We start from the raw sequence: 26,841 nt of genomic DNA, 5'->3' as shown, positions 1-26,841 counted from the left end.
AAGGGGTTGTCACACCAAATATTGACTTTATTTCATTTATTACTGTTTACTGCTCTTTATAGTATTTTTTAAATGTAGGAGCATTTAATTTCTTTATGTTTGAAGGCATCTTTGCTCTACAGCATTTCTTTGCATGTGCCTGAGACGTTTACACAGTACTGTAGTTGTACAGTGTGAGTGTCTGATGTGGTAGTGCAGTGGAGTGTAAACATTGTAGATATAAGCAGCAGACTTGAGTGGAATTAAAGTGGCAGTGCAGTGTAAGCATTGTCAACAGCAATAAAATGAACAGGGAAGTACAATACTGTACAGAGTGAATATGAGAAAAATTAATAGAAGTAAAGTGGCTGTGCAAATGGACATGAATATTGGATCGTGGTAAAGTTCATCTATTGTCCAAAGATCTTATCCTAAAGAATTGTGTCCCAGCACAGTGGTGATCTGTTGTACAGTCTGATAGCTGGTGGTACGAACGACCTCCTGTACTGCTTCTTTGTACAGCGGAGCTGAATGAGTCTGTTTAACCAGTAGGTCATGGAGGGGATGCTGTTTATTGTCCAGAATGGCTGTGAGTTTACTGAGTGACCTCTTTTCCACCACCACTTCAAAACTGTCCAGAGAGTAGCCCAAGACTGAGCCAGCCTTCTTGATCAGTTTATTGAGGTTTTTTTTAGCATCTCCAGCTCTGATGCCACCTCCCTGGCATACTGATGCAAAGAACTACACTGGCTACAGACTGGGAGAAGATCTCTAACATCTTGCTAATTAAAAAAAGGGTCACTGGAAGGGTGGCATCTCTTTGCAATCACTCTCAAATCAATTCCCAGAACTCGAAAGTGCACTGTGAGTGGCCGCTTGCAGCAAGAGAGGACACGTGTAGAGGAACACATCTGAGCAGCAAGCACATGGCATAAAGTCTGTTTCTCTGGAGCAATTGACATATTCCCTTTCCAGTTAGCCTGTTAAATAGGTTGTGTGCTAAATAGTTTGTTTGCTAACTAAGTAGTAAGCTAAATAGCTAGCTTCCTGAAACCTATAGACATGCTGAATCTCATGAACTCTTCATTTGAAAATAAAAAATGGAACCAAATCAAGATTTGGTCTAATTTAAAGGACTTGAAAGGACGCTTGCTGGATGGAAAGCAGGAATAAAAGATGGTCGAGGACCACGGATCTCTAGTGACCCCAATTTTAAGAGGTCCTGAAGTCTTATTTTTATGTGTGAGGAAATAAACTGACGAGGATATAAAGTTTTAATATTGCATATAAATAAGGTGTGTGGGTTTATGGCCACTGCTGTAAATCATCAGCATGAGATGAATGGCTGTGGTGTGTGTGTGTGTGTGTGTGTGTGAGATATTAGCATGCTTGTGGCTGCTGTACGGATCACTGGAGCAGGAGGGGGATTAGTCTCGTCTCACGGTGCAGGGTGGAAATACAAAGAAATCACCAAACACGCTCGCTGCACAAAAACAACAGTTTAAACCATGAAGAAACAAGTGTAACTCAGGACAGTCTGATTTCTCTCCTGTGTGTGCATAAACTTATTGTAACACTTTACACCTTCATAACTCGTTAATGACAACTGTTACAAACAAACAACAAAACCTATAAGGGCTTTTGAGCTCCTATGTCATTGGGAGATCGTGAATTTGAATCCAAGAGAGCAAAATTGGATGACACAAACCCGCTGTTCTACATTAGAAACATAACTAGCTAACAACCTCGTTAATATCACATTCCGTCCCGTAGTCTCCGTTCCTCTGATGCCAGATTCCTGTCTGTACCACTCAGAACTAAGCACCGGACCTGGGGTGATAGAGCATTTTCCAAAGCTGCCCCCTCCCTTTGGAACTCTCTTCCCAAACACATCCGAGATTCACCGAAGTTCACGTCATTACTCAAAACTCACCTTTTCAGGATTGCTTTTAGTCTCTGATTAATGTTGTTGCTACTGATTTTATTGTGCTGTTTTTTGATTTTATGTGATTATGCTCTATGGTTTTTATTGTGTTGTCCTCTGACTGTTTTTTTATTTATGTAAAGCATCTTTGAGTATCTTGAAAAGCTCCTCTATTAATAAAATGTATTATTATTATTATTATTATTATTATTATTATTATTATTATTATTATTAAAGTACCTTAAGATTCAATACACACACTTTAAAATAAAAGTAACACCAAAAGTGTTGCTCTGCTTTCGTGGCTAAACTTCAGAGCTGACATTATCTTGACGGTGTATTTCCACAAGATGTCATGCGTAATTTTTCTGTAAAAATTCCTGTATTTCCGTGTGGTTCCAGTTCATGCCTCACAGAGCGCGGGCTCTGAGCGCTGACTGCATGACCCCTCACGGCACCATCTTTCACCAGACGCTGGACTTCGACGAGTTCATCCCGCCCATTCCCCCTCCGCCGTACTACCCTCCAGAGTACACCTGCACCCCCGTGCTGGAGGGACAGAGGTACAATCCCACCGAGAAACACACACTCATGCACACACACACACACTATACAGTCTACCCTAGAATTAATGACACCCTTCAAGGTAATGTGCAGAAAGGATTGTGTACAATAAACTATACACAATGATTAGAAACTTTCTCTTCAACAAATATAATTTTTTTCTCTGAAATGCACTTGGTGAAGAGTGAAAACATCCGCATGAGGAATCTAAGTAAGGAATAATCCATGATGTAGCACACAGTTAGTGGAATATAATGCACAGTGGGATGGTGTTTACATCGTGTCAGGCTATTACCACCTCAGAGCTGATTATTTTATTCCACAGCGATTTGCCAACAGTTACATTTATTAATAAATTATTAAACACATTTTTTAATGACACATCATGTTTTTAACTTCTAAACACATCCACAAAATAAGTTAGTTATCATGTTAGCGTTAAACAGTGATTCCATCACAAGCCTCTCTTTCTTTTCTCTCTCATGAAGTTAATAAGACAAAAAAGCACCGCTTGTTAAGTTATCGAGAGACAGCAAAACATAAAGTCCTCTGTCCTGAAGATGTCGGAAAACTTGAAGTTAGAGCTTTACCTCTGACTGTTACAAAGCCCTGACACTGGAGACTCCTTGCTTACATGTTAAATAAACATCTTCCTACAGAAAACTACACATCAAATCAAAGTTTTTTAAATAGTAAGATGTTTTTAAAAACATTTATGTGGAGTGTACATCATACAAGTCCCTGTGAATGAGCTGTTACTATAGAAACGATAACGTGTTGGAACGAGAGCGTTAATATGAACCTGTGATACGGCTGGAGCTACTTAAAGAAATCTTAAACCAGAACCAACCCAGAAATTTCTGGAACTCTACAATTGCCTGATGTTGAAAATGTAATAAAGAAAACATGCAGCAGGGGGGTAATGTTTAAAAAAAATCTTCTTGTTACCTTTCAGAATAACAGTAACTAAAAAAATAACTTATTACAATTTGTATTTTCATTTGATGACATTTTGGAAATATATGTAATGTTAACTGTAAATTCTGCCAATCCCAAACCCCTGTGTTCTCCAAAGGCATGGTTCAGAAAGTTCAAAATAAAACTAAACTAGATTAGCATAATGCTGTAACGTGGCTGCATTTGATGCTCCATGATGTTCATTAAAGCTAGCTGGTGTAATTAACCTAAGGTGAAGCACTTTCCTGACGGCCCACACTGTGAAACAGCTGTGTGTGTGTGTGTGTGTGTGTGTGTGTTGAGGGGGTGGGTGTTGGGATCTCGGTGTAAATCCTCCGTTCATTCTCTCACCCTTGTAAAAACCTGCTGACGAGTCACTTTGGCCCTGGATCACACTCACCATGAAGCCTTTAATACAGAATAAACAGAAGAGTATATGTTTCAAACTAAAAATCATGTTCAAGGCTTGACGCTTGGAAGCTTTGAGAGATCATGGAGATGAGCGGGACAGCGTTTAATGCCTCAGTAGTACGGAATAAAGAAAAGGAATTGAGGAAGCGAAGTAAAAGAATGAGATACTGCAGCAATGGATCTCATCCTGACAGAAAAAAATAATAATACAACTGCAGACATGCAAATTACTAACAATTTGCTCCAAAGATTAAGACTGAGTATTTCTAATATACTCAGGAATAATTTGTATAAAATTATATTTAAAAAAATCCCACCACACCGTTTGTTTAAATTTGATCAAATTCTTATGATATCAAGCTGACTTTTTAAACAGTGTAACATCTATGAAATATAATCTAAAAAGTTTTACCAGTTTTAATATCACAGCTTTACTGAATTCTCAATTCTGATTGGTCAGGAGGTGTTGATTTATTTTCTATAGCAGCATCTATGACAGTAGTTCCAGCTGCAAATCACAGGGACTTTCACATAAACAATCCACATAATCTAAAAAAAAAAAAAGTTTGTTAAATAACAAAGAAAACTGTCATATCATTGATAGGGTGAAGTTTTCTATGAGGAGATGTTTAGAGTCTCCGGTGTCACTGCTTTGTAACAGTCAGAGGGATGATGCAGAAAAGTCTATCCTTTCTCATAAGCAGGAATGATTTATCTTTATGCTGATATTTGGATTTGTGCTCCAAATGTGGCCATAAAAATGATTTTTTTTTTTTTTATGGAACACAAAACGGTTTGTACTTACCCAAATTTCTTGAATCATTTTGAAAATTGATAATAGTTACACATTTACTATGTGTATTATTGTGAAATAAAAGTTTTTAAAATTAATGATATTTGTCGATATTAAACAAAAATTGTGATTTTAGTGTCTGTCACATGACCGTCTTGTATGTGATATATCATGTATTTTAAAACAGTGTAGTCACTATAAACTCTAAATATATTCTGTGGTCTCAGTGTGAGGTTTGTTATTATTGGAGATTAAAATGAAATAACTTTTCTTTCCTCCATCAGAGGTCTGCATCTAGACTTCCCTCACTCCCCCTTCAGTGCCATATACGGTGTTCCCATTAACAGCCCGGGAATCGTGTATCCATCCGAGCTGCCTCCTCCGTACGAGTCGGTGGTGGGTCAGACCCCCGCCAGCCAGGTAACACACACCTTTACTCGCCTGCAGCTTTCATGTCCTTCAGCTAGTCAGGAACTGTATTATGCTTTGTTCATTTGTTGCATCAATTCATTACAATTACGTTATCTTTTAAATCGATGCATCAATCCAAAGTCACCCAGTTTGAACTAATTCAAATCATTAACGTCATTCATTACACTGATATAAGGGTTTTGTAAATAAATACATATGTATTAAGTGGTGTGTCATAATAGTTTTAAATTTCAGGAAGACACCAGGGTTTGATTCAAATGGACTAAACTTCACATATGTGAAGCACATGTTGAATGTTTGTAGGATTTATATGGAATGATCATTCTGCCTAGCAGATAAGTTGATTAGATTTTGGAATCGATCCAAACAGGGTCAAGGTCACAGCAAGGTGACTTCCTTCCTGTTTGAAGTATATTTTAAGGGTATTTCAGGCATACAAATTAGTAACAAGAAGGACTAGTCTTGTTTCTGACTTAATTTACAGTCAGTTTGGGAAGCATGATAAACTATCTCTAGTTCCCATACTGTTCAATGTTCAGTTCAATTACATTTTAATTTGTATAGCACTTTTCATAATCAGCATTGTCACAAAGCAGCTTTACAGAAATCCGGATCTAGATTTAGATCCTTAATGAACAAACCACACACAGTACTGATGAGGAAAAACTCTGAGACGACATGAGGAAGAAAGCTTAGAGCGGAGGAACCCGTCCTCATCTAGGTGACATCGTATAGTGGGATTATACATCATTATAATATATAGGTGTAGGAGTGTAAAGAAAAACAGTGTGTTACTGAGTGTGATAAAGATGTTCAGTAGGAGCAGATTGTGAATAAGAGTCTTGGGTGAGCACCAGGACAGTCTTTATGATTACAACAGCAAGTCAAGTCAAGTGGCTTTTATTGTCATTTCAACCATATACAGCTGGTATAGTACACAGTGAGAGAAAACAACGTTCCTCCAGGACCATGGTGCTACTACATGAGACTACACAGGACTAACTAAAGACTACACAGGACTAACTAAAGACTACACAGGACTAACTAAAGACTACACAGGACTAACTAAAGACTACACAGGACTACATAAAGTGCACGTGTGCAATCATGTGCTAACAATAATACTAAAACAGGACAATAAGCACAGTAAAGGACAGAGCAGCGCTGACCAGTACACAGTTCTAGTGTGGAATAAAGTGCAAAAAGATATTACAATATAATAATAATAATAATAAATGCTGTAAATGTAAACATAACAAACTAATTTGTACCTAATTTGGAGTGCTTGGGTACAAATCTTCAGCATCCAGGTCAGATTATTCACTGAAGCAAGAGTAAGACTTGGGAAGAAACTGTGTTTGAGGTGCAGTACGGACAAAATTGCATCGAAATGAATAATAAAAAAAATTAAAAAAAAAGAATCAGCACAGAAAGCAGTTCATCCTAAAAGACTAGAAGTAAGGAAATGATTTGAAGGAAAAGAAGATTCAATTATCAGTGTACATGTGTGTGAAAGAGAAAGAGAGAGTGTAGTGATAAATGGCGATCATTAAGGACACTAGGAGATTTCCCTCTGCAGTTGACCTCATTCACTGCTGACCTCCGAAGACCTAATCTTAGAGAGCGCCGTGCTCACGTCTTGAGTCATGGCACATGACAAAGTCTGAAGACAGTTTCATCTGTGCGAGGGCCATGGACACGAACCCTCGAAATGCCAATGGATCAGCAAATTTATTTTATTATATCATTTTTGTTCACACAGGCATTCCTGTGTTCTTAATACAGTTTATGAGACCGCTGTCCTGGGGATTTGCAATCCTCCGAAAGTGTTAGTCCTTTTCAATTACTCTCATTCATCTGTGCAAAGCCGTACTGAAGAGCTCTTCTCGTGCACTCATGGCTGGGAAAAAAAATAATCAGAGTGGCTTTTGCAATGGGTTATAATTTGTGCTGGAGCGGCACTGAAGCTAAGCAGTCAGGAGGAATTCCACGGCGTTAATAAAAAGAAGAAAGGACACCAATTTTGGATAATAATTCGTTTGATTTTCTCCCAGGGGATGCAGTATCGAGTAACGAAAGCACTCAGAAACATTGTGTGGGTGGTGATTAAACGTGGCACAAGAATCAATCCAAGCACCACGTTCTTTTACTTTTTTTTTTATTGATGTCTTTTTAAGAATCCAGACAGGAATATTGATTTACACGCTGCTGTCTGTTCTAAATATAAATATGATTTAGAATTGGCAGTGGGTTATTTATGGATGATGTTATGACCAATTTGAATCCACAGCTCCCTGCTTAACAAAGTTTGTCACTCGGGTGCAGGATATAGAAATGTGGTGGACTAATTACGTCTGTTTCATGTCATCATTAACCCACTTCCACTGTAAACTACCATGTTTAACTTCAGCATCAATACTGTAGCACCCTCATCACTCTTCTGCTTGAAGGAGGAAAAGGAAAAATCCACTCTGAACATTATTTACAATATTTACAGTTGTGATATTCAATAGCGTCTGAGGTTTAGTTTCTAATGAAATCATGGCTGAGGACTCCGAGATTTCACGTGGTTTTATTTTTGTGCGTATTTACGGGGTTTTACGGTAACCGCCACTTACCAAGCTGCTGCTCGTCTGTTTCAGTGAAGATGTAGAAACTAGGAAAGTTTACATGCACAATTTTTTATTAATTACTGTGTTTTTCCTGGAATCCTGTTCCAAGAAAAGAATGTCTGTTTTGCATTTTTATGTAAGTAGACTGTAATATACAAAATAATGAACAGCTCAGTTTTATAATTTGCAATAACTGGCTAAAATACATGATTTCTTAATCTCTACTCTACTGTTCTTCATGTCAGATGATATGAAACTGTGACAAGTTTGTAAAATATGCAAGGGAAAGAAATAGTGATATGTCTTCAATTTTGGCTGCTAAAAATCTAAATTTCAATAAGTAGACACTATAAAAGGTACACTCTTACAAAGGACCTCTTATTCTATATACTCCTTTAATATGAAGTCAATTGACTGTGTCATTTTTAAGAAATATGAAAGATGAACTTCTAGAAGTCAGAGAAGTTTATGTAAGAATAGAAGAATAAAATAAGAGAGATTAATTATTATCACTTGGTGTCGTACACATTTGACATTGTGATATATTAACTAGGACACATTTTCTGCAGACCTCTAGAAACTAAAATTTTCATCCTGATTATGGAGCTGAATGAAATTTTGATGTCAAGTAATTTTTATCTCCTGACCAATCAGATCACTGCTCGGGGGGCAAGCAGGAGAAAAAAATGTCTCGTTAGTGATATGAGGAGCTTAAAAAAGCGTTGCAGTGTAACTAGGAATAACAAATTTGTTAGTTTTGGGATTTTCACTGATATGTAATGTGATGCACGACTTTAGGACTGTAGTCAAGACCGCTGTTTTCAGATCCAAGACTACCCGAGATCGAGTCAAGAGCAAGTCCTTAGGGGGTCGAGTCCAAATGAAAGCGACATTGACATTGTGCCAATGATGAGGCTTTTTTCTACAAGAAGGAATTACTTCTGCTTAAACGTTGTGCATGTGAAATGAAAAGACAACACCGACATTATTTTTACAAACTCTCAGTCAAGACTAAGACGATATTTTGCAAGAGCAATGTCCAAGAATAAGACAAGTCCAAGTACAAATGCAAATAAGTCTGAGACAATTCCAGAGACAAATCCATAATAATACAGAAAACTCAGTCACATACTGATATTCAGTAATGTCCGTGTTAGTACAATAAATGAAGTTCGTAAATATCTGTATTTCTGTTTAATAAGTTTAACATAAACTCTACCTCTTTACTTTTAGATGAACTTACATATTTTACTTAAGTGGAAATTCTGCCTTTAATTTAAATATATTTTGATTCATGAATTTCTTTTCAGTGTAGCAAGATAAATAGTAAATGTTGAAAAATAAATCAAATCTTTATTATTATTACTATGAATGAAAACAACACTGGCTATTTAAACTCCGCTACAGTTATGGTTTCAGTGTCTGTCTTTTTTTTCATCTCAAAGAAGGTGCTTCAGACAACCCTTTTTTCTGTAGAAAGAAACCTCTAGTGTGAAAAAGTCTTAAAAAGCAAAAAGGACAAAGCAAAAGGCACTTTAATGGCTTCTGCAAAGTGGGTCTGTGTGTTAGTCTTTGAGTCTTTGAGTCCTCAAGGCTTCATATGGGAGGAAGAAACAGGCACGTGGGGCACGACGCTGTCACAAACCCGATGTGTCTTTATTCACTCAGACGACTAATGTGAATGCTGCAATGATAGAGAAATCAGCTCCTTCCCGAATCCTGCTTAATGACAAGTTCAGCTAATGACACGTAAAGATATGCAGTTTATTTCAGCGTTGTTTTCTTCATCAGTGCTTTGGATGTGGTTGCAGCAGCCATGGTTCTCTCTGCGGTCAATAAACGCATCCGCTGTGATCAGTGCTAGCTAATAATAGCAAAAGGGCACATAGAGAGAAGTCACAAGCGCCATTTTGTTCCCAAAATGAAAAATGTGAGCCTGTACGGCTTTGTGGACCTCACAGAGACTCGGGAACGAGAACCGCGAGACTGCGAGCTCACAATTCATGACGGGACCAAAGAGATTTGCGTCCTCGACTATGCATGGGAGATAAAAAACAAAGGACATTTGGGACACAGTATCATTACAAACTTGATGTGTCGTTACACACTCAAGTGCTTGTGCAATGACCGGTGAAGCTTTTGTCATTTTCTGTTTTGAAAAAAAAAAAAAAAACAGAAACTGAAAAAGATCAAAGTGCTAAAAACAAGGCCATGAAGAAGTCAGCTATTTATAGACTAAACAGGAGCTCTGTATCAACAGAACATTTAAGGTTCTCTTAAAGGTTCTATGTAGAACCCTACAGCAAAATGTTTTCCTATCAGGAAGAGTGTGTGTCTCAATTGAAACATTACAATGGTATGAAAGGCAACATCTCCCCCTGTTGATAAAGTTTTGTCAGTATCCTTTAAACACTGCTGGGTTGCCAGATGTCAGCATTTTCAGTAAGAGGTGTTTTCCTTATGGGTTCTCCTCCTCCCACACATGAGCATGTTCTCCAGGCACTAAAAGCCAGGAAGGCTGAAGGAGGAATCAGCACATGAACAGATTTGATATGTTCGATATGTTAGAAACGTTTATGCCACATTTAACACGAGTGCCGGTGATGTTGCTGAAGTCAAGCAGTCCTTCACAACTGACTGCAGGCTAGCAGCTAGAATCTGTGTGTGTTGTACAACATCCACTTTTCCACAAGTCAATCATATCCCAGTGGAAAATATCAAAGTTGCCCAAATGTGACATTTCACATTGCAGATGGATGGGTCCAAGTTTACATTTCACATCGTCTTTAATGCACGATAACAGTTAACATTGTGAGTTAGGATCCTACATCGCAGCCAAATTAATTTAAAATATGGTGTCAGAACAGTTTGGATTTCAAAAATATACTAAAAATGAGATTGGACTGAAGTTTTAGGGTCACGTCCTATTGCTATTGTGTCACAAGTTGCACAAATTTTTACAAAAAGTTAATGTTCATTTGTAAAACATTGGGGGAAAAAACATCCAAGCACATCGCCGTTCTTCATTTACACTTCCCCATGAGATCAGGTTTCACAGCAGTCATACCATAAGATGTATATTTTGTACCTTAACATCATTAATGTTTTTTTCTGGGGGGGATACAAACATTTATCATTCAGGTGCGCTAATCACTAAAGTTTGTCTTTGGTACCTGTAATTAGAAGAACATGAATATCAACTGGATCTTAAAGACATCTGTAGTATCTTTGAGGATAAATTTAAATAGTTTTGTACGTTGATGAGCTAAGCTGTACCTCTAAAGTTTATGATTATATGTACATAGTTTCATGTTAGGCTCTGATTGTTGATGAAATACAGATCATTCTTGGTAGACAGCCCAGACTTTTTCGACTCAGACTTTTGGTCGTCACTGTGGTATTGGTATTCTTCTAATAGATATAATGTTAATGTAAAGATGTTGCTTTGTGTGCTTGTTGCAGGCCACCACCAGTTTGGAGCAGCAGGCCACCGAGTCCAGCGTCTGTGAGAGGAACACAACCACCGGCCTCAGCACTCAGGGTGAGAATTCATCACAATTAACTTTAAAGTAACACGAAAGGTTTTGTCCTGAGACACTTCTTTAACATGGCTAACGTTCTGAAAGCGGATGGTGTAATAAGTTTAGTAAACAGTATGGAAGTGTATACACTAAAAGGAAACAGAACTGAAAAGAACACTTCTAAAAACTAGTCTCTGTGTAGACAGGGTTGCCAAATCTTAAAAAAAGACTTCCAGCCAGTCGGGTCTACCAAGACCTGAAACCAGCCCAGAAGGTTTGGTCACTGGCAAAGGGATGCACGTTTGTCTTCTTTTTCTCAGTCACTGTAGGTCTGTAGTTCACACACATTTCTGATTTGCAGTATCTGCAGTATGCCTTTTCATTATCGCCTGGTTTCATTATCCACTCCATAATCCCCTTTTCCCTCTCCTAATTTTTGCAATATATCTTATGACAGAAATACTTCTGGACATTGTAGATACACCGTGTGCCCTAGCCTGTTATTTTGGAAATTGATTTAATTTCCATCATTTGCTTTAAAACCAGGTCTTGCAGGCATTTTTTGTTCTATAACTAGCCCAATTTGGCGTTTAAAAAAACCCACACACACAACCCAGGCAGCCCTGTGTATTGTCTCTGAATATACAGAGCTACAATATGTTTACAAATTTATTGTCTTTATATATGTCTTTATTTGGAAGAGCTTTGCTTGCATAATTAGTAAAGGAGTTAATCCAAAATGTGCTGCTTTTCAAAAAACTGTGTACTCCATTTATTACAGTACATTTATGACTTAAACACACCCAAACGCATGTAATATCTATTTCCTGGAAATGAATACTGTTAATACTGGCACCTGTTTTGTATCATTCTCCCAGCGTCAGTGGACAGCGCGTCCCCGATGGTGTCTGAATCAGCAGACGTCCCTGACCAGAGCTGTTCCTCAGATGATCTGTGCTCTCTGGAGGTGCAGGGCTCTGATTTATCTCCGTACACGACGCTCTGTACCAGCTGCACCAGCCCGGAGCACAGCACTCGCTGTCACGCTCGCTCTCACACTAACCTGGACCACAGCGAGTCCTCGATCCTGCAGGACTCCATCACACGCTCCCTCGAGAACGTTGTTGCGCCTGAGAGGGACGAGAGCTCCATAACCACCCAGCCTTCAACTGAGTCAAGAGAGCGAGTCAGTCTGAAGCTAACACTTCCTGTTCCTCCAGTACCCGAAGTCCAGCCTTGTGTCTCCGACTCTGGTGCTTTACCATCTCCTTCTGGGCGATCGCGAGGCGCTCGGTTATGCTTCAGCGTCTGGTCACCTTCTTCCACCTCGGTGCCACATCCCTCCTCTACCTCAGCTCGCTCACTCCGGGCCAGGCGGTACCGCAAGCTAGCGAGGATTGTGCGGTCCACCAGCGACCCTATTTCCTGTAACTCTGTACATAGACGTATGTCAGCCATTTCTCTCTGTTTAGATTATGTGTAAATGTTTTCCTTTATTAATGCATTATTTCTTTGTTTGCAGCTGAGAGCTGTGGCTGTACTTCTGCAGGTAAGAAATCACCAAGGAAACAGGGACATGTGGGCGGAGCTAAAACTTGTGTGGAATCATTAATTTGACGGACATTTGTCATCACATCCACCATATATTTAGCTAGAATATTTTTTCTGCCAGACCGTACTGCACAGCGATCTTCAGTAACGTAGTGAATTTCTTCTGCTAACTTCTCTGCTAACTTCTTTGTCGCACTGTTCTATGATACGTGGATGCGATGAAAGTTACAGTTGACATTTCATTCCCACAGCATTCATGGAGCTTTCAGGTGGTACGGCATCCCAGTGTGCCAAACACAGTGGCCGTGGAGTGAAGAAGCAGAAGGATTGTGGGAAAGCAGAACTCCGTCTGAAAGGCCGCACGCTGCACCCCACCTCCAGCGAGCGGCCTCACTCGCTAGCCGACCTCCAGACCTACAAAGACACTAAGATCCTGGTGGCGCGATTCCTGGAGCACTCCAGCTGCAGCCTGCCTCCTGAAGTGCAGCAGGTGGTCAACAGCATCAAGTGCGTCATCAAATCGGATGAGAAGCACATGGAGGAGGCCATGTTCAGCGCCAGTATTCTTGATCAGGTGAGGAATAAAAGAAAGCAATAAAACACTTGGGGGGTGTGCTGTTATAAGAAAATAATCAACAATGGGTTGGTGTCATGAAGCGGAGTTACTGTTACGACCCTGAGTTTGATTTCTTTCCTATTAAAGCACATCCTTTCTCTTATACAATTTGCCAATGATTTTTTTTATTAAAGAATGACACATCATAGTTTTTATCCACTTATATTTACATTTAATGTTGTGGAACGTCCATGAAACAAGTTCCTGTAATCACAAAACAGTGCAGCTTGTCATGGGAGCGAGTGATTTCACATGTTGCAAAACGTAAAAGATTACAGCTTTACCTGTGACTGGTACAAAGCACTGACACTGGAGACTCCTTCCATTAATGTTAAATAAACGTATCTTCACAGAAAACTTCACCACATCAATAATTACATACATTTTTGTTCTGATTATGTGGAGCGTCTGCCATACAAGTCCCTGTGGAAGTTGTTACTACAGAAATGATAACTCGTTAGAACGAGTGCATTAATATAAACCTGTCAGAGCGCTGTTATAGAAAATTAATCAACACCTTCTGACCAATCAGAATCGAGAATTCAGCAACGCTGTGCTATAACATTCTTTAACTATTTAAAGTTAAAACATTAATACAGTTTCAACATTATATTCTCCATGGCCCATACTGTAGTTCCTGTCTGGTCTGGATTAGTTGTTCAGAAGTGAACTGAAAATGTAGTTGACCTCAAATTTAAAAAAAAAAAACAAAAAAGAATGGACATTGGAAAAAATGACTTAATATAAAAAAAAAGGTTATTACACTGAGTTGCGGTGAAAAAATTTGGTGTATTAATAAAGAAGAGTGAAAAAACATGATGGAAATTTGTTTTAATAAGTGATGAAATTGGAGATGTAAGTTTAGAGACACATCTAAATATAAACATGGCTTCAGAGGAGCTCATGTGCTGTTTGGACGGATGAAGAAATGATAATTTTCCTTGATTTAATTAAAACATTAAACCACAACCCTGACCAGCATAAAGCGCTTGCTAACATTGCGCTCTTTTCTTTCCGTACACAGACGAAAAACAGCTGTGCACAGCTGGGGGCAATCACTTTTATGTCATCTTTAAGATTTTAGCATGACTGTAGTTGATGAAAATACAGATTCATTCTCATTTTCTTTTTTGGAACTCAACTTTTTGGAAATTTGTTTAAAAAAATGTTTGCAAAATGTTTGAATAGAAAGCCAGCGCGTGATAGAGACACTTATGTCCAACCTTTGGCCTTCAATCAGAAGAATTTTTTTGTTCTAATTTCCTAACACTAGCAAGCTAAAGTCCTTGATTAGGTCAGGAACTGAAAAGTGGACCGACTGGAGATCCTCTGCTTTGAATCATTTGTTAAACTCTTTGATGTCGCAGGTGATGTCACACTCGCAGCCAATCACAAGCAGCCTCAGAAAACACACTCTCGATGATCTGCATCTACAGAGCTGCGGGGCGCTGAGTTCCCCGTCCTTGCGCCGGTGTAATAAACCTCGGGTATCAGCTAATGATGACCCGGGTCACGACCTCCCTCAACGACCCAAAAGCCTCATCAGTGTGTGCAGGGAAACCATCCTCTGACCTCTGACCTTTCTCTGTGGACCACAGGACTCCTCCCACTCATAAACTATCGTGCCAAGGCTCATCAGCAGGAACGGTAGCACGCAGAATGCATCAAATCATCAAAGAAAAATAAAACACAACGTAAAAGAATGTTCATTTTCAGGGGGTGTTTTTTTTATTTATTTTGTCTGAGAGTCAGAATGTTTGCAAGCTTGGAGTTTTGGATCTGTGATGGATTTAAAAAATGATACAACGCTACGTTTTGGAAGGAAAGAAGTGATGAATCTGACTCTTAGCAAAACTGATTCTGATGAGGACGGGATTTTGTTGTTTGATGTGAGACTGCAGGAAAAAAAAACTCCACATTGTTGGATTACTTAACTTACCTCAGTGTGATATTCTTTCAGTGTTATGAATAAAAAATATCAGTTTGTAATGTTGTGTGTGGCTTCCTATCATTGCTTGCAATCAGGAATCAGGTTTGGTCGACTCTCCACCAGTGTGTGAAACCTGACTGAGTTTTGCTTGTGCAACCCCACGCAAGCAACCACCGATCAACCACCGATCACCATTTATCCCAACTACCAATCACTGATCAGCATTTATCCCAACAACCAATTACTGATCACCATTTATCCCAGCTACCAATCACTGATCACCATTTATCCCAGCTACCAATCACTGATCACCATTTATCCCAGCTACCAATCACTGATCACCATTTATCCCTTCAATCAACAACTGATCACCTTTTATCTCAAATACCAATGACTGATCAGCATTTATCCCAACAACCAATCACTGATCACCATTTATCCCAACAACCAATCACTGATCAGCATTTATCCCAACAACCAATCACTGATCACCATTTATCCCAGCTACCAATCACTGATCACCATTTATCCCAGCTACCAATCACTGATCACCATTTATCCCAACTACCAATCACTGATCAGCATTTATCCCAACAACCAATCACAGATCATCATTGTTTGTCCCATTCGCACACTCCTTTGTTGATAGTAATAAAGCGAGTTATTCCACCCGCAACCATTTCCTTCCTATTTCCTGACTGCTCACTACCACTGTTTGTTTTTTATTTACATTATTTTTTATAGTATTTTGTAAATACATAAATATTTCATTTGTGGTGTTGTAACTAAAACCTTCTTTTTATAACAAGTACATTCTAATCTATTATTTTATTATTTCTTCATGTAACACGTTATATGCAAATGATCATTAAGATACAATGATGTCATCAGGCGACTTCTAGTGACTTTTTGAGCATGCATTAGCAACTTTCCCCTGAAACGCGTTGGCAACACTGACTACTGTCGTCCTAAATTAAATCTGTGTATGAAAATTACTGATGCTGTGCTCAGTGCTTAGACTTTATAGTCTTTAAAGACTACACTTCCTTAGTTTTCTGTTATTACTGATGCTCGTATTTAAACGACTAACTCTTCTTAATTGGCTGATTTATTTCAAAATTCTTTTTATTTTAAAAAGTCACATTTTTGTTTTCATCTAAAACAGAGGCTTTTTTGAGATTATAGGATGATGTGGAGTCCAAAAATGTTTAGCCAAAAAACCTGCTTTCTACACTAGCTAGCTAACTTAGCTAATGTTAGTGATTAAGTAAAAAAAAAAAAAAAAAAAAAAAAAGTTTTAATTCTTATTGCAACATTATATTCTCATAGGTTTGATTACTGTTAAATACATGTGTGAGAAAAAGAAATGAAATACAAATCAAAACTCAGCCACTAAAATCCCTCTCATGTCGACCCTGTGAAGCGTGAGTTAGCTTCTTAGCAGTTAACTAGCCGGCTAGCTAACTTAGCTAATGTTTGTGATAAAAATATAAATATATAGTTATGGTAATGTATATTTTGACATGTTTGATTCTTGTTCTGTAAATTAGTGAGAAAATAATGCAAATCAAAACACAGACACAGAAATCCCACTTGTATCCCTGTGACAAATGTTATGTTAGCTATTTTCTTTTAATGTGTGACTGTTGTTAAATAAATAAATCAGTGAAACAATGACAATGAAAGCAAATCAAAACTTAAATACAAAAAGCTCAAAAATGTGTCCCTGTGAAATTTTAATATCTTTGTTAGCAGCTAACTAGCTGGCTAACTAGTGATATATGTGATATGAATCTATTTTGGAATTGAAATATTCATATATAATTATAAGAAAATGAGAAATACTGAACATTTATGTTTTACTTTTTTTTGTGTAACATTACGTGTCAGGAGTATTTTAATATATAAATAATTCAGAATGAGTATGATCCAAACTTGCAAGCATTTCATCTATATCTATGATTTCATCCATATATTATACAGTAGTATTTACATTAACATGTTAAAAACATTCTAACATGTCTTTATATCAGACATTTATTCAGGTATTTCACATAAAATTTCCCTTTTTTTAAAAAAAATAATCTATATATTTTGACAGAATTATAAAATTGAATGTGAAATTAAATGTCTGACCTGCAGGTGGCAGAAGAGAGTCTTTTTAAATCTGTGACATGACACCTGAGTCTGGAAACTTCACTGAAAATGGTCCTTTAATTTCAGTACTTTAGAAAGAATATGATTTATACTGTATATATTTCTCTTTAGATTCCTAATGAGTAAACTAGAGGCGACAATGGCAAAGGAAAAACTCCCTGAGACGACATGAGGAAGAAACCTTGAGAGGAACCCGACTCAAAATGGATCCCCTTCCTCTTCCTCTAGAGCGACAGCTGATAGTGTGATTATAAATTATGTACAGTCTGTACAGGTGTAGAGGAGTAAATACAGTGTGTTGGAAGTGAAGGATGTTCAGTATGAGCACAGTGTGAATAAGAATCCAGGGATGAGCAACAGGATGGGTTTTTATGATTACAGCAGCAGTTCTTAGGTACAAATCTGCAGAATCCAGGTGACATTATTCACTTTTTAAAGATCATGTACTGTTTTTTGGGAAGTGCAATTCTTTAGGATATCCATGTGGAATCATCCACTTTAGTGGAAGTGTCCAAGCTCGAAACAGAAGAGGTATCAGGATGGATCTGGCAGGTCTGGAGGCCGAGAGGAACCGCAGCAGTAGAAGTACATGAGCCATATAGTGTGTATTATTTATAAGGTAATATTATTTATAGCCTTAATTGTTTCTGAGTTATGGAGGTTTAGATAGAGAGACAAGTCAAACCTGATTACAAGTAACTAAAAATTCAATAATAATAATAATAATAATAATAAATATACACTTTCTTGCAGGTGTAGTATGATCATGAAGACACCTTTTGTACCTCTTCAGGTACATCAATGCTCTTTAAGTGACCTTTAATTTTTTTTTTTAAAGGTGAAAGATACATAATAAAGGTCCAAAAGAAGTCTCTTTTTAAAGGCACCACGCCAGCAACAAGTAAAAGTACAGTTCAGCACCTTTTTTTCTTGCCTAGAGAACATACCTTGTTCATTATTACATTTATTCCAAGTCCTAATACAAATCCCGCCTCCATCATTGCGCGTCCAATCATGTATCACTGAGCTTGATAACTATCCAATCAGCAGCGTCCAGGTTCCAGAATCGTGCTTTCTGATTGGGTGTCGCAGGTGTCAGTCTGCGTCGTATTCTGGACAGGACAACCTTTTTCGCTGCTCTTGACGGTTTTCGTTAAGGCGACTTGGCTGTCAGGAATTAAAGCGAAATCGGTGTGTTGTGCGGAAAAACGGCGATAAAGACTCGTGTAGAGTGTGTAGTCATTATTCTGGGGTAATTCCGTGCGGCTGTGTGTGGAGTTAGTGCTCTGTTTTGGGGTGTTTTATTGAGCTAGTCACGTCAGTTAGCTTGTGAAGGAATTAGCTGCGGTTTGGCGTTGGCTAGCAACGCTAATGATCTAGCTGTTTTTATTGTTGTTGTTGTTGTTGTTGTTGTTGTTTAGTGCATGCATGTCGAAATGTATGCGTTTCGTATTCGTGTTAAGCACATATTAAGTGTCTAACCCTGAGCATAATGATAATGCTAAGGCTAACACGAATGCTAGGTGCCCCGTTGGCACAGAATAGGACTGAGCTAGCCATTTTGTGCTTCCACAATTTCTGAATATAAATATATATATTTATATAAAAAATAGGACTTGGATTTATTGGACAGCATTAAAGCAACATCAGTGCACGGTTTGTGTGGTTATATATTAAATTAAATATAGGATAGAGCTAAAATCGCACTGTAGAGAGCTTCATCTTCAACTGATGAGCTGAGGATATTTGTGTGCAGGAAAAGTGCATTAATGCATCTTAGTGCACGTGCGCATTGCTGCTAGAGTGTGTGTGTGTGTGTGTGTGTGTGTGTGTGTGTGTGAGACGACACGCCACATCGGCAGGGTTGATGATGCACGCGCTGCTGTTCATGCAAACAAGGAAATGAAATAAGAGAGAAGCTGAGAGGGGGAAGAAACGCCAACTGTGCGGAAGGGAGCAGGCGAGGTGTGTGTGTGTGTGTGTGTGTGTGTGTGTGTGTGTGTGTTCAGATCGTCCTTAATGCAGTGAACTGTCCAGTCTCGCGCTCGCCTTCTTTCTTTTCTTTTACTTTTTTTTTTTTTTTTTTTTGGTTCGGTTCGGTTCGGTTGGTTCTCTCGCCATGGTCGGGTTCGGAGCGAATCGCCGCGGAGGTCGGCTCCCGTCCTTCCTGCTGATCGGTATGATGGTGGTGCTGGTCCTGCTGAGCTACAACTACTGGAGCGTGTCGCGGGAACACGGGCGCGCGCTGGACGAGCTGGCCGAGGTGCACGCGCAGGTGAAGCGCACGGACGCCGCGCGCAGCCGCCTGGAGAAGCGCAACTCCGAGCTCATGCTGCAGGTCAGAGCCTCATGCAGCATCACAGAGCATCACAGAGCTGTAGGAAGCGGCCTCAGACTTTATGACGTTATATGAAGCCTTATGAATCATTATATGAAGCGTCATGAAGCTTTATGAAGGCTTATAAAGCTTTATCAAGCCTCTTGAAGCTTTAGGAAGCTTTATCAAGCCTTTTGAAGATTCGTGAAGCTTTATTAAGAATCGTGAAGCTTTATGAAGGCTTATAAAGCTTTATCAAGCCTTTTGAAGCATCATGAAGCATTATGAAGCTTTATGAAGGCTTATAAAGCTTAATCAAGCCTTTTGAAGCATCATGAAGCATTATGAAGCTTTATGAAGGCTTATAAAGCTTAATCAAGCCTTTTGAAGCATCATAAAGCATTATATGAAGCGTTATGCAGCATTATATGAACCATTATGAAGCTTTATGAAGGTTCATAAAGCTTTATCAAGCCTTTTGAAGCATCATGAAGCTTTTTGAAGGCTTATAAAGCTTTATGAAGCCTTTGGAAGCATTATGAAGCTTTCTGAAACATATGAAGTGTCTTGAGGTTTTACAAAGGCTTATGTAGCTTTACCAAGCCTTTTGAAGCATCATTAAGCTTTATGAAGCATTATATGAAGCCTTATAATGCTTCATAAAGTGTTGTCAAGCCTTATGAAGCTATATTAAGCCTTAAGCAGTTTTAAGAAGGCTTATGAAGCTTTAAGAAGTCTTGTGAAGTCTTGTGAAGCCTTGTTAAGCCTTGTGATGCCTTATGAAGCTTTATAACAAGACTGTCCACTAAGTGCCTGCTTAATATGGACTTATTTTGAGTCTCAGAAATGAAGCGTGCTAAATTAAAGCTACTTTTCCTCGAATGTTTGGAGAAGGAAGGGACTCGTGGTGTAACTTTAATCAGCTTTTAGTGGTTCAGTGATGGGATTAATGTTACGTTTAAATGTATAAAGATACACTTTTATTTCTGAGAGTGATGTTTTCAAATATACTGTTCATAAGTTTATAAATTAATAATTATTCCTAAAATATTATAAAATTAGCGATGGCATGATATCACCTTTTCTTCTCATACTGAAGCCTCGAGTATCAGCTGATATTATTTAAAAAATAAATACTAAGTTTTAAAACTTCAAAAATGTCTTTCACACAAAAAATCACTTACAGCTTAAAGGTAATAAAATCAATCCTAACAAAAGAGAAAAAAAAACCAGCAACGTTTCTTTATATGGAAACATTTCTAAAATCGATTGTTACAGGATCTGATATCCGATATGTTTTTATTTGGCCTGTTATCAGAACCGAGTATCGGATCTCTGTAGAAAAACGTATCCAGATTGTTAGATGAGGTTTTTAATCAATTATGGCTTGCAGATTTAAATCAATTTTTTGAAACTAGATTAAAAAAAATATTAAAAAGTAACTCAGGTTAGTAGTAAAAGTAAAACAGAGTGGAAGATTACATGCACTGTGTACAGTTATTCGCTGACATGTCACTCACGCCGGCCACTTTAATAGGAACCCCTGCAGTTTTCCAGTCAGCCAATCAGGTCACAGCAGCACAGTATTCAAAATCATACAGGTCAAGATCTTCAGTGAATGTTCACATCAGAATCTCTGCTGACTTCTGAAAAACGTCTCCTGCTCTTTGTCCAATCTCAGCTAGTTCAGTTTGTAGCATCAGATTCCTGTTCTCGGCTGTCAGGAGAGGAACCCGATGTGTTCTTCAAGGTTCCACGTGCTCTGAGATGCTTTTCTGCTCACCACGGTTGTAAAGAGTGGTTATGTGAGCTATCGTACGCTTCACGTCAGCTCGAACCCGTCAGGATGTTCTCCTCTTCTGACTTCTATCATTAACAGTGTTTTCGCTGCTGCATGATTGGCTGATTAGACGACTGGTGATTGTATATCACAATATCGATACTTAACCTACATTTGAAGAATATTTGCAGTGATGCAGCGCGGTTTGATTGATGTGCTACAGGTTTTTTAATCTTTTCGCTCCGTCCTGCAGGTGGACACACACCGGCGTCAGATCGACCAGAAGGACGGTGACTACAGCGTGCTGGAGAGCAAACTGCAGGCGCGGGACGCACTCGTGAAAAAGTGTACGGATGAGAAGGTGGGTGCTCTCAGGGTTTTCTGGTCCTGATGAACGACACTGTCTGCGATTTCTCACTTACTTGTGTGCTTTCAAGGGGCCGTAAGCAAGACTTTTTAACCTATATACATTTAATTCCGAGCAAGATTTTTTATTTTTTATTTATTTATTTATTTTTTTGGGATGCATTAATACGATTTTTTCATACTGAGTATGAGAACCTACTTACTGTTAATCAACCGTGAAACATTTTATACGGCTTTGTTTACGTTGGGTGGAGTTTTATGTTTAAGATGCTATAACGTTTAAACAATATCTTTAATTAAGAGCACCCCGAGCAGTGTCAGCAACCGTGTTCGTTAAGGATGTGCCGTGAAATGTACCTCGACTCGCAAACGAAATGTAGACGCCTAACAGCGAAGTGTCTCAGAGCTCAGTGCTCGCTGAAATGAAGTGCTCTCTCACGCGACTGTTTCTCTGCACACTCGCGTCCTCGCTCCTTCACGCAGCTCACTTCGAACACACATCGTATTTTAGGAAGATGCTGACGCTCTTCGTCTTGATGTTTTCAAGGAGCACAGTTTGCAGTCTGATTTGTTTTGATTGCTGTCATTAGGCGTGGTACATACTTTACGCAAGTATGCAAACGCGACCGCAAGTGCGCAACTTGACACATGTACTTCATGTACTTCATGAAGAGTTATGAATCATCTTATGAAGCATCATGAAGCTCTGAGGCCTTGTGAAGCGTTATATGAAGCTTTAAGAGGCATAATGAAGCTTTGTGAAGCGTTATGTGAAGCCTTATCAAACCTTATAACAAGACTTCACTAAATGTCTGCAGAAATGGAGCGAACCAAATTAAAGACACTTGTGTTTTCATCAGCTTGTAGTGGTCCAGTGATGTGTCTTAAATTATGTTTAAATGTACAAAGGTACACCTTTATTTCTCAGAGTGATGTTTTCAAATATTAGGCACAGTATGCAACTCGATCATAAGTTTATAAATTAATAATTATTCATCAAGTATTATAAAACTAGAGATGGCACGATGCCACTTTTTTCTCCTCTGATACTGATGCTGATATCGTTTTCTGTAAAAACTGCTAAACTTTTAAAATGTAGATCATTTGCTTACGTATCTCACACACGTTCTGGAGTTGTAAAGGACTAATCTGCAGGGGGGCAGCAGAGTACACGTAGAACTGAGATATGACATGACTGCTATTTACGGAAATCAACACTTATTCAGTTTTGTTTGTATATAGCGCCTCTATCAGCAGCACCAGATCACCGCCTGTGGAGATTCTTGCGTCGTTGCTTTACGGCTTGCGTTGAGAACGTAACAGACCTTAATCGCAAAACACGTCCAGATCCAGATGTTATTTCATGTCGTCTGTTTGTTAACATACACTAGGCTTACGTCACATAGTGTCACGTGATATCGGATGTTCGAATCGGAGCATTTTTAATTAGTATGAGTAGAAATATCCGACTTACACCAGTATTTGTGTCCATGTGTTTTTTTTTTCTTCTTCTTCTTGTCATTTTTTTTTTATTCACTGCTCCTACTAGAATTACTCGTATAACTGTAGTAGTTGGTCCAAAAGTTTGGCTGTCATCATGTGCGATGGTTCACGAAGCCAAGCATTTGCTTTTTTGCCGACACCCGCATCCACACCCATTATTGTTATTTAAGTGGTAAAAATTCAGGTTTTATCTCTCGTGTGATGATAATTCGTAATACGCTAGATATATACGCTAAATAAATTTCACAGTGACTTATGGTACATTAACCAGTCGGCGTAGCTTTAGATTAGGATGCAGTGTTCACTATTTTAAGTCCCTGGTGTCACATATCAAATTAAATAGACTCTCAGCCACACCTTTAACAGAGCAGGTCGTTCTGCATTCTCCGATTTGTCAGTTGCTTTGTGGCTTACACGATTGTTTAAAGCTTCATTCTGTGCCTGTTGTGTTGGATATTAAATTTTTTGTTGGAATCAGTTTAGGAGTCAGTGTCATGAGAGAGGCTGGATGGATTACATTACAGAGCTGTTAAGCTCAAGAAGCTTAGCTCAAAGGGTTACAAGCAGTTCAAGGAAAAATCAGGAAATGAATTTGAAATGAAAATTTGTATAAAATAAGTGGAATTTTTTTGCAGCAATAGTGGAAATAAATGCCGTTAGAACAGTTCACAGTGTGTGAGTGCTTGAAGTTCTGAACTTCTGATCCGATGCTGAGAAGAAGCGCTGATGTGTGAAGGAGCTCTCCTGCTCCGTGGTCATGTGACCCATCTGTGCGGTGAGAAAACCCCACCACGGCGTCCTGGCTCGCTGCTCCAGGGTCCAGTCCTTCTTTTGTTCTCTGTATTAATATGCATCCTGGACCTCCATTGGAGCTTTGGAGGTTCGCAGCTGAAGGGGTGTGTCCTATCAGTCTTACCATTCATATTATAAACCGCACAATCGCGGATGTTTGCTCAAGGGGTTGTGTGTTGTGTGCTTAGCAAACTCCACCTTGCATATCAAGCAGCTCTCTGGAGAACTTTTTTTTCCCCCTGGGAATTGTCCAGACGAAACATGGATTATTTTATTTGCCTTTTCAGTCCAGATCCTGTTGTTCCAGCTCAGTATTTCATCAGCAAATGACTTCCTTTAAAGGTGCTTGGGCCCCTAGACGGCCCGCATTTCTGCTCTCTTCAGCTTCTTTTATTAACCTGTCAGGAACACCGAGTACCTGTTTTGAAGCACATTGATGACTGTGAAAGAGCAAAAATGTGGCGTATCCAGTCAGGACTGGTTCGGGAAGCCTCTTGAGTATTGTGTTCGTGTATATTAAAGTGTAATGGTCTTATTTCGATCTGTTCTGAGGGAGAAATCAGCACGTGCAGCTGTGCCACCTAATGTGAGCGCAGAGGGTCAGTAATTGTCTAAATACCATGTGACTTAATAATCCTGCAGATACAGGTCACAAACATCAAATTGTGACGTACTCAAAGATGTTTTTCATGATATACAGTACTGTGCAAAAGTCTTAGACACTCTATTTTTTTTTAGTACAAACTTTGTTATAGATTTTTATTTTCTGACTTCTACATTATTGATTCAGTACAAAAACATTTTAGATTCCAAACATTAGTTTTCCAGCACAAAATGAAATGTTACAGAAAAATGTTTGTATGTCAGTAAAGAAAGCGGCAGATTCCATAAGAGACACTTTTCAGATAAAAACATAATGAAGGCTGCTGGGTTTCGCTGCAGAAATAAGAAGCGAGTCGACAGTCAAAGTCTCCAGAAGAACTGTGGCTGCTTCTGCAAGATGCTCAGTAACATTTAGAAGATAAGATAAGAAAAGATAAACTTTATTGATCCCACAGTGGGGAAATTCACTTGTCACAGCAGCTCACAGACAGTTAAAGTTCATTTCCTTATAAAACTGCACACACTGTACCTGAGATACTGTTTTTTTTTTTTTTTTTTTTTTTTAAGCGAAGGATTGTCACACCAAATATTGACTTTGTTTCATTTATTACTGTTTACTGCTCTTTATAGTTTTTTTTTTTTTTTTTTTTAAATGTAGAAACATTTAATTTCATTATTTTTGAAGGCATCTTTGCTCTACAGCATTTCTTTGCATGTGCCTAAGACTTTTGCACAGTACTGTATATTCAACACCATAATGTATTTTTCAGAAAAATGTAGGTGTTATGTAAGGAATAAAACACTTGGGGGCATGCTGTTCCAGGAAAATAATCAATGACGTTTGATTGTAATGAAGCAGAATTACTGTTCCCATCATGAAGTCGATTATTTTCCCATAACAGCACGTCCTGAAGTGTTTTATTCCTCTTATACCACAGCAATTTTACAACACTTATCTTTTTTTTTTTTTTTTTTTTTTTTTTTTAAACAAATTATTTATTAATGAATGAGATTTCCGGTGTTGGAAAACAGTAACAGCTTTGACTGTTACTGCTTTGATCTTTGACTGTTACAAAGCTCTGACACTGGAGACTCCTTCCTTATATGTTAAAGGTCTTTTCTTTGTTCTTTGTTGAATAACATTACGTTTTTTAATACGTGAACATTTACGCCGAGCGCCCGTTTTGTACAAGTCTCTCTGACGGAGCTGTTACTATAGAAACGCTAACGTATTAAAACGAGTACGTTAATATTAATTTAAACCTGCACTACTTTTAATTAATCACCACCTCAACCTGCATGCTTTTTACTACATTTTTAAACTTTATTTTAATAACTAAATTTATTTTAATAAATTCTAAGTGTTTGTTAAAATTTATAAATTAAATAAAATGTAATTTATCCGATAGAAAAACTGCATAAGGAGTTCTTTTTTACTTTATTTGGTAGAAAGAAAACAAAATGAAAAAACTACATATACACATCAGAAAGTTATACAAAACATTATAATTATTTATGGAAAGGCATTGCAGTTAGTAGCACTGTTCATAAACTGTTAAAAGAATACATTATAAGTAGCGCTTATAACCTAATGTATCGCCGTTATATCTTCTCATAAGGCACTATGGAAAGTGGGGCTCGGTGATGTAACGTGTTATGAACATATCTAATAATGCATCATGTCGAGTGAGGAATAACTGATGACACATCGTACAATTATTAGAAAAAATAATATGCCGTATTTTTCTAATAATTCACCGTCAATTATTCCGCTTATACCGCAGTTACCACACGTCAAGACCTTGTTCAGATGTTTTATTTCAAGACTTTTGTCAGGTTTTTGTCCTTAAAATGCTCTTGTGTGTAGAACTAATTTCTTACGCATCCCATCTCAAGGCTTGAGCCACTGATATGCAGTTATTGGAGAGAGAGAGAGAGAGAGAGAGAAAGAGAGAGAGAGAGAGAAAGAAAGAGAAAGAGAGAGAAAGAGAGAACAGAAAGAGAGAGAGAGAGAAAGAAAGAGAGAACAGAGA

General features: G+C 38.3%; 2 protein-coding genes across 3 annotated transcripts in view; both read left to right on the top strand.

Moving 5' to 3' along the window:
* The window catches only part of fam189a1 (family with sequence similarity 189 member A1), a 128,809-nt gene extending 112,828 nt beyond the window's left edge, over nucleotides 1-15,981 (top strand). The window contains exons 6-12 of the mRNA XM_026937470.3: nucleotides 2,306-2,466; nucleotides 4,913-5,048; nucleotides 11,135-11,213; nucleotides 12,072-12,638; nucleotides 12,716-12,742; nucleotides 12,996-13,318; nucleotides 14,728-15,981. Coding sequence (XP_026793271.3) covers nucleotides 2,306-2,466; nucleotides 4,913-5,048; nucleotides 11,135-11,213; nucleotides 12,072-12,638; nucleotides 12,716-12,742; nucleotides 12,996-13,318; nucleotides 14,728-14,931 — 1,497 coding nt within the window. The 3' untranslated portion in view covers nucleotides 14,932-15,981. The remainder of the gene's footprint in view (nucleotides 1-2,305; nucleotides 2,467-4,912; nucleotides 5,049-11,134; nucleotides 11,214-12,071; nucleotides 12,639-12,715; nucleotides 12,743-12,995; nucleotides 13,319-14,727) is intronic.
* Nucleotides 15,982-18,523: 2,542 nt separating this feature from the next.
* golm2 (golgi membrane protein 2) overlaps nucleotides 18,524-26,841 on the top strand; it is an 18,174-nt gene continuing 9,856 nt past the window's right edge. Inside the window, exons 1-2 of one of the 2 annotated variants that reach the window (XM_053229577.1) lie at nucleotides 18,524-19,785; nucleotides 21,798-21,905. In XM_053229577.1, coding sequence (XP_053085552.1) covers nucleotides 19,567-19,785; nucleotides 21,798-21,905 — 327 coding nt within the window. In that variant the 5' untranslated portion in view covers nucleotides 18,524-19,566. The remainder of the gene's footprint in view (nucleotides 19,786-21,797; nucleotides 21,906-26,841) is intronic. The other variant, XM_053229579.1, reaches the window with a different exon arrangement.

Source organism: Pangasianodon hypophthalmus, chromosome 25, assembly GCF_027358585.1.
Source record: "Pangasianodon hypophthalmus isolate fPanHyp1 chromosome 25, fPanHyp1.pri, whole genome shotgun sequence".
Classification (NCBI taxonomy): domain Eukaryota; kingdom Metazoa; phylum Chordata; class Actinopteri; order Siluriformes; family Pangasiidae; genus Pangasianodon; species Pangasianodon hypophthalmus.
Note: the sequence above shows the minus strand (reverse complement) of the source record. Positions and strands in the feature narration are given on the sequence as shown.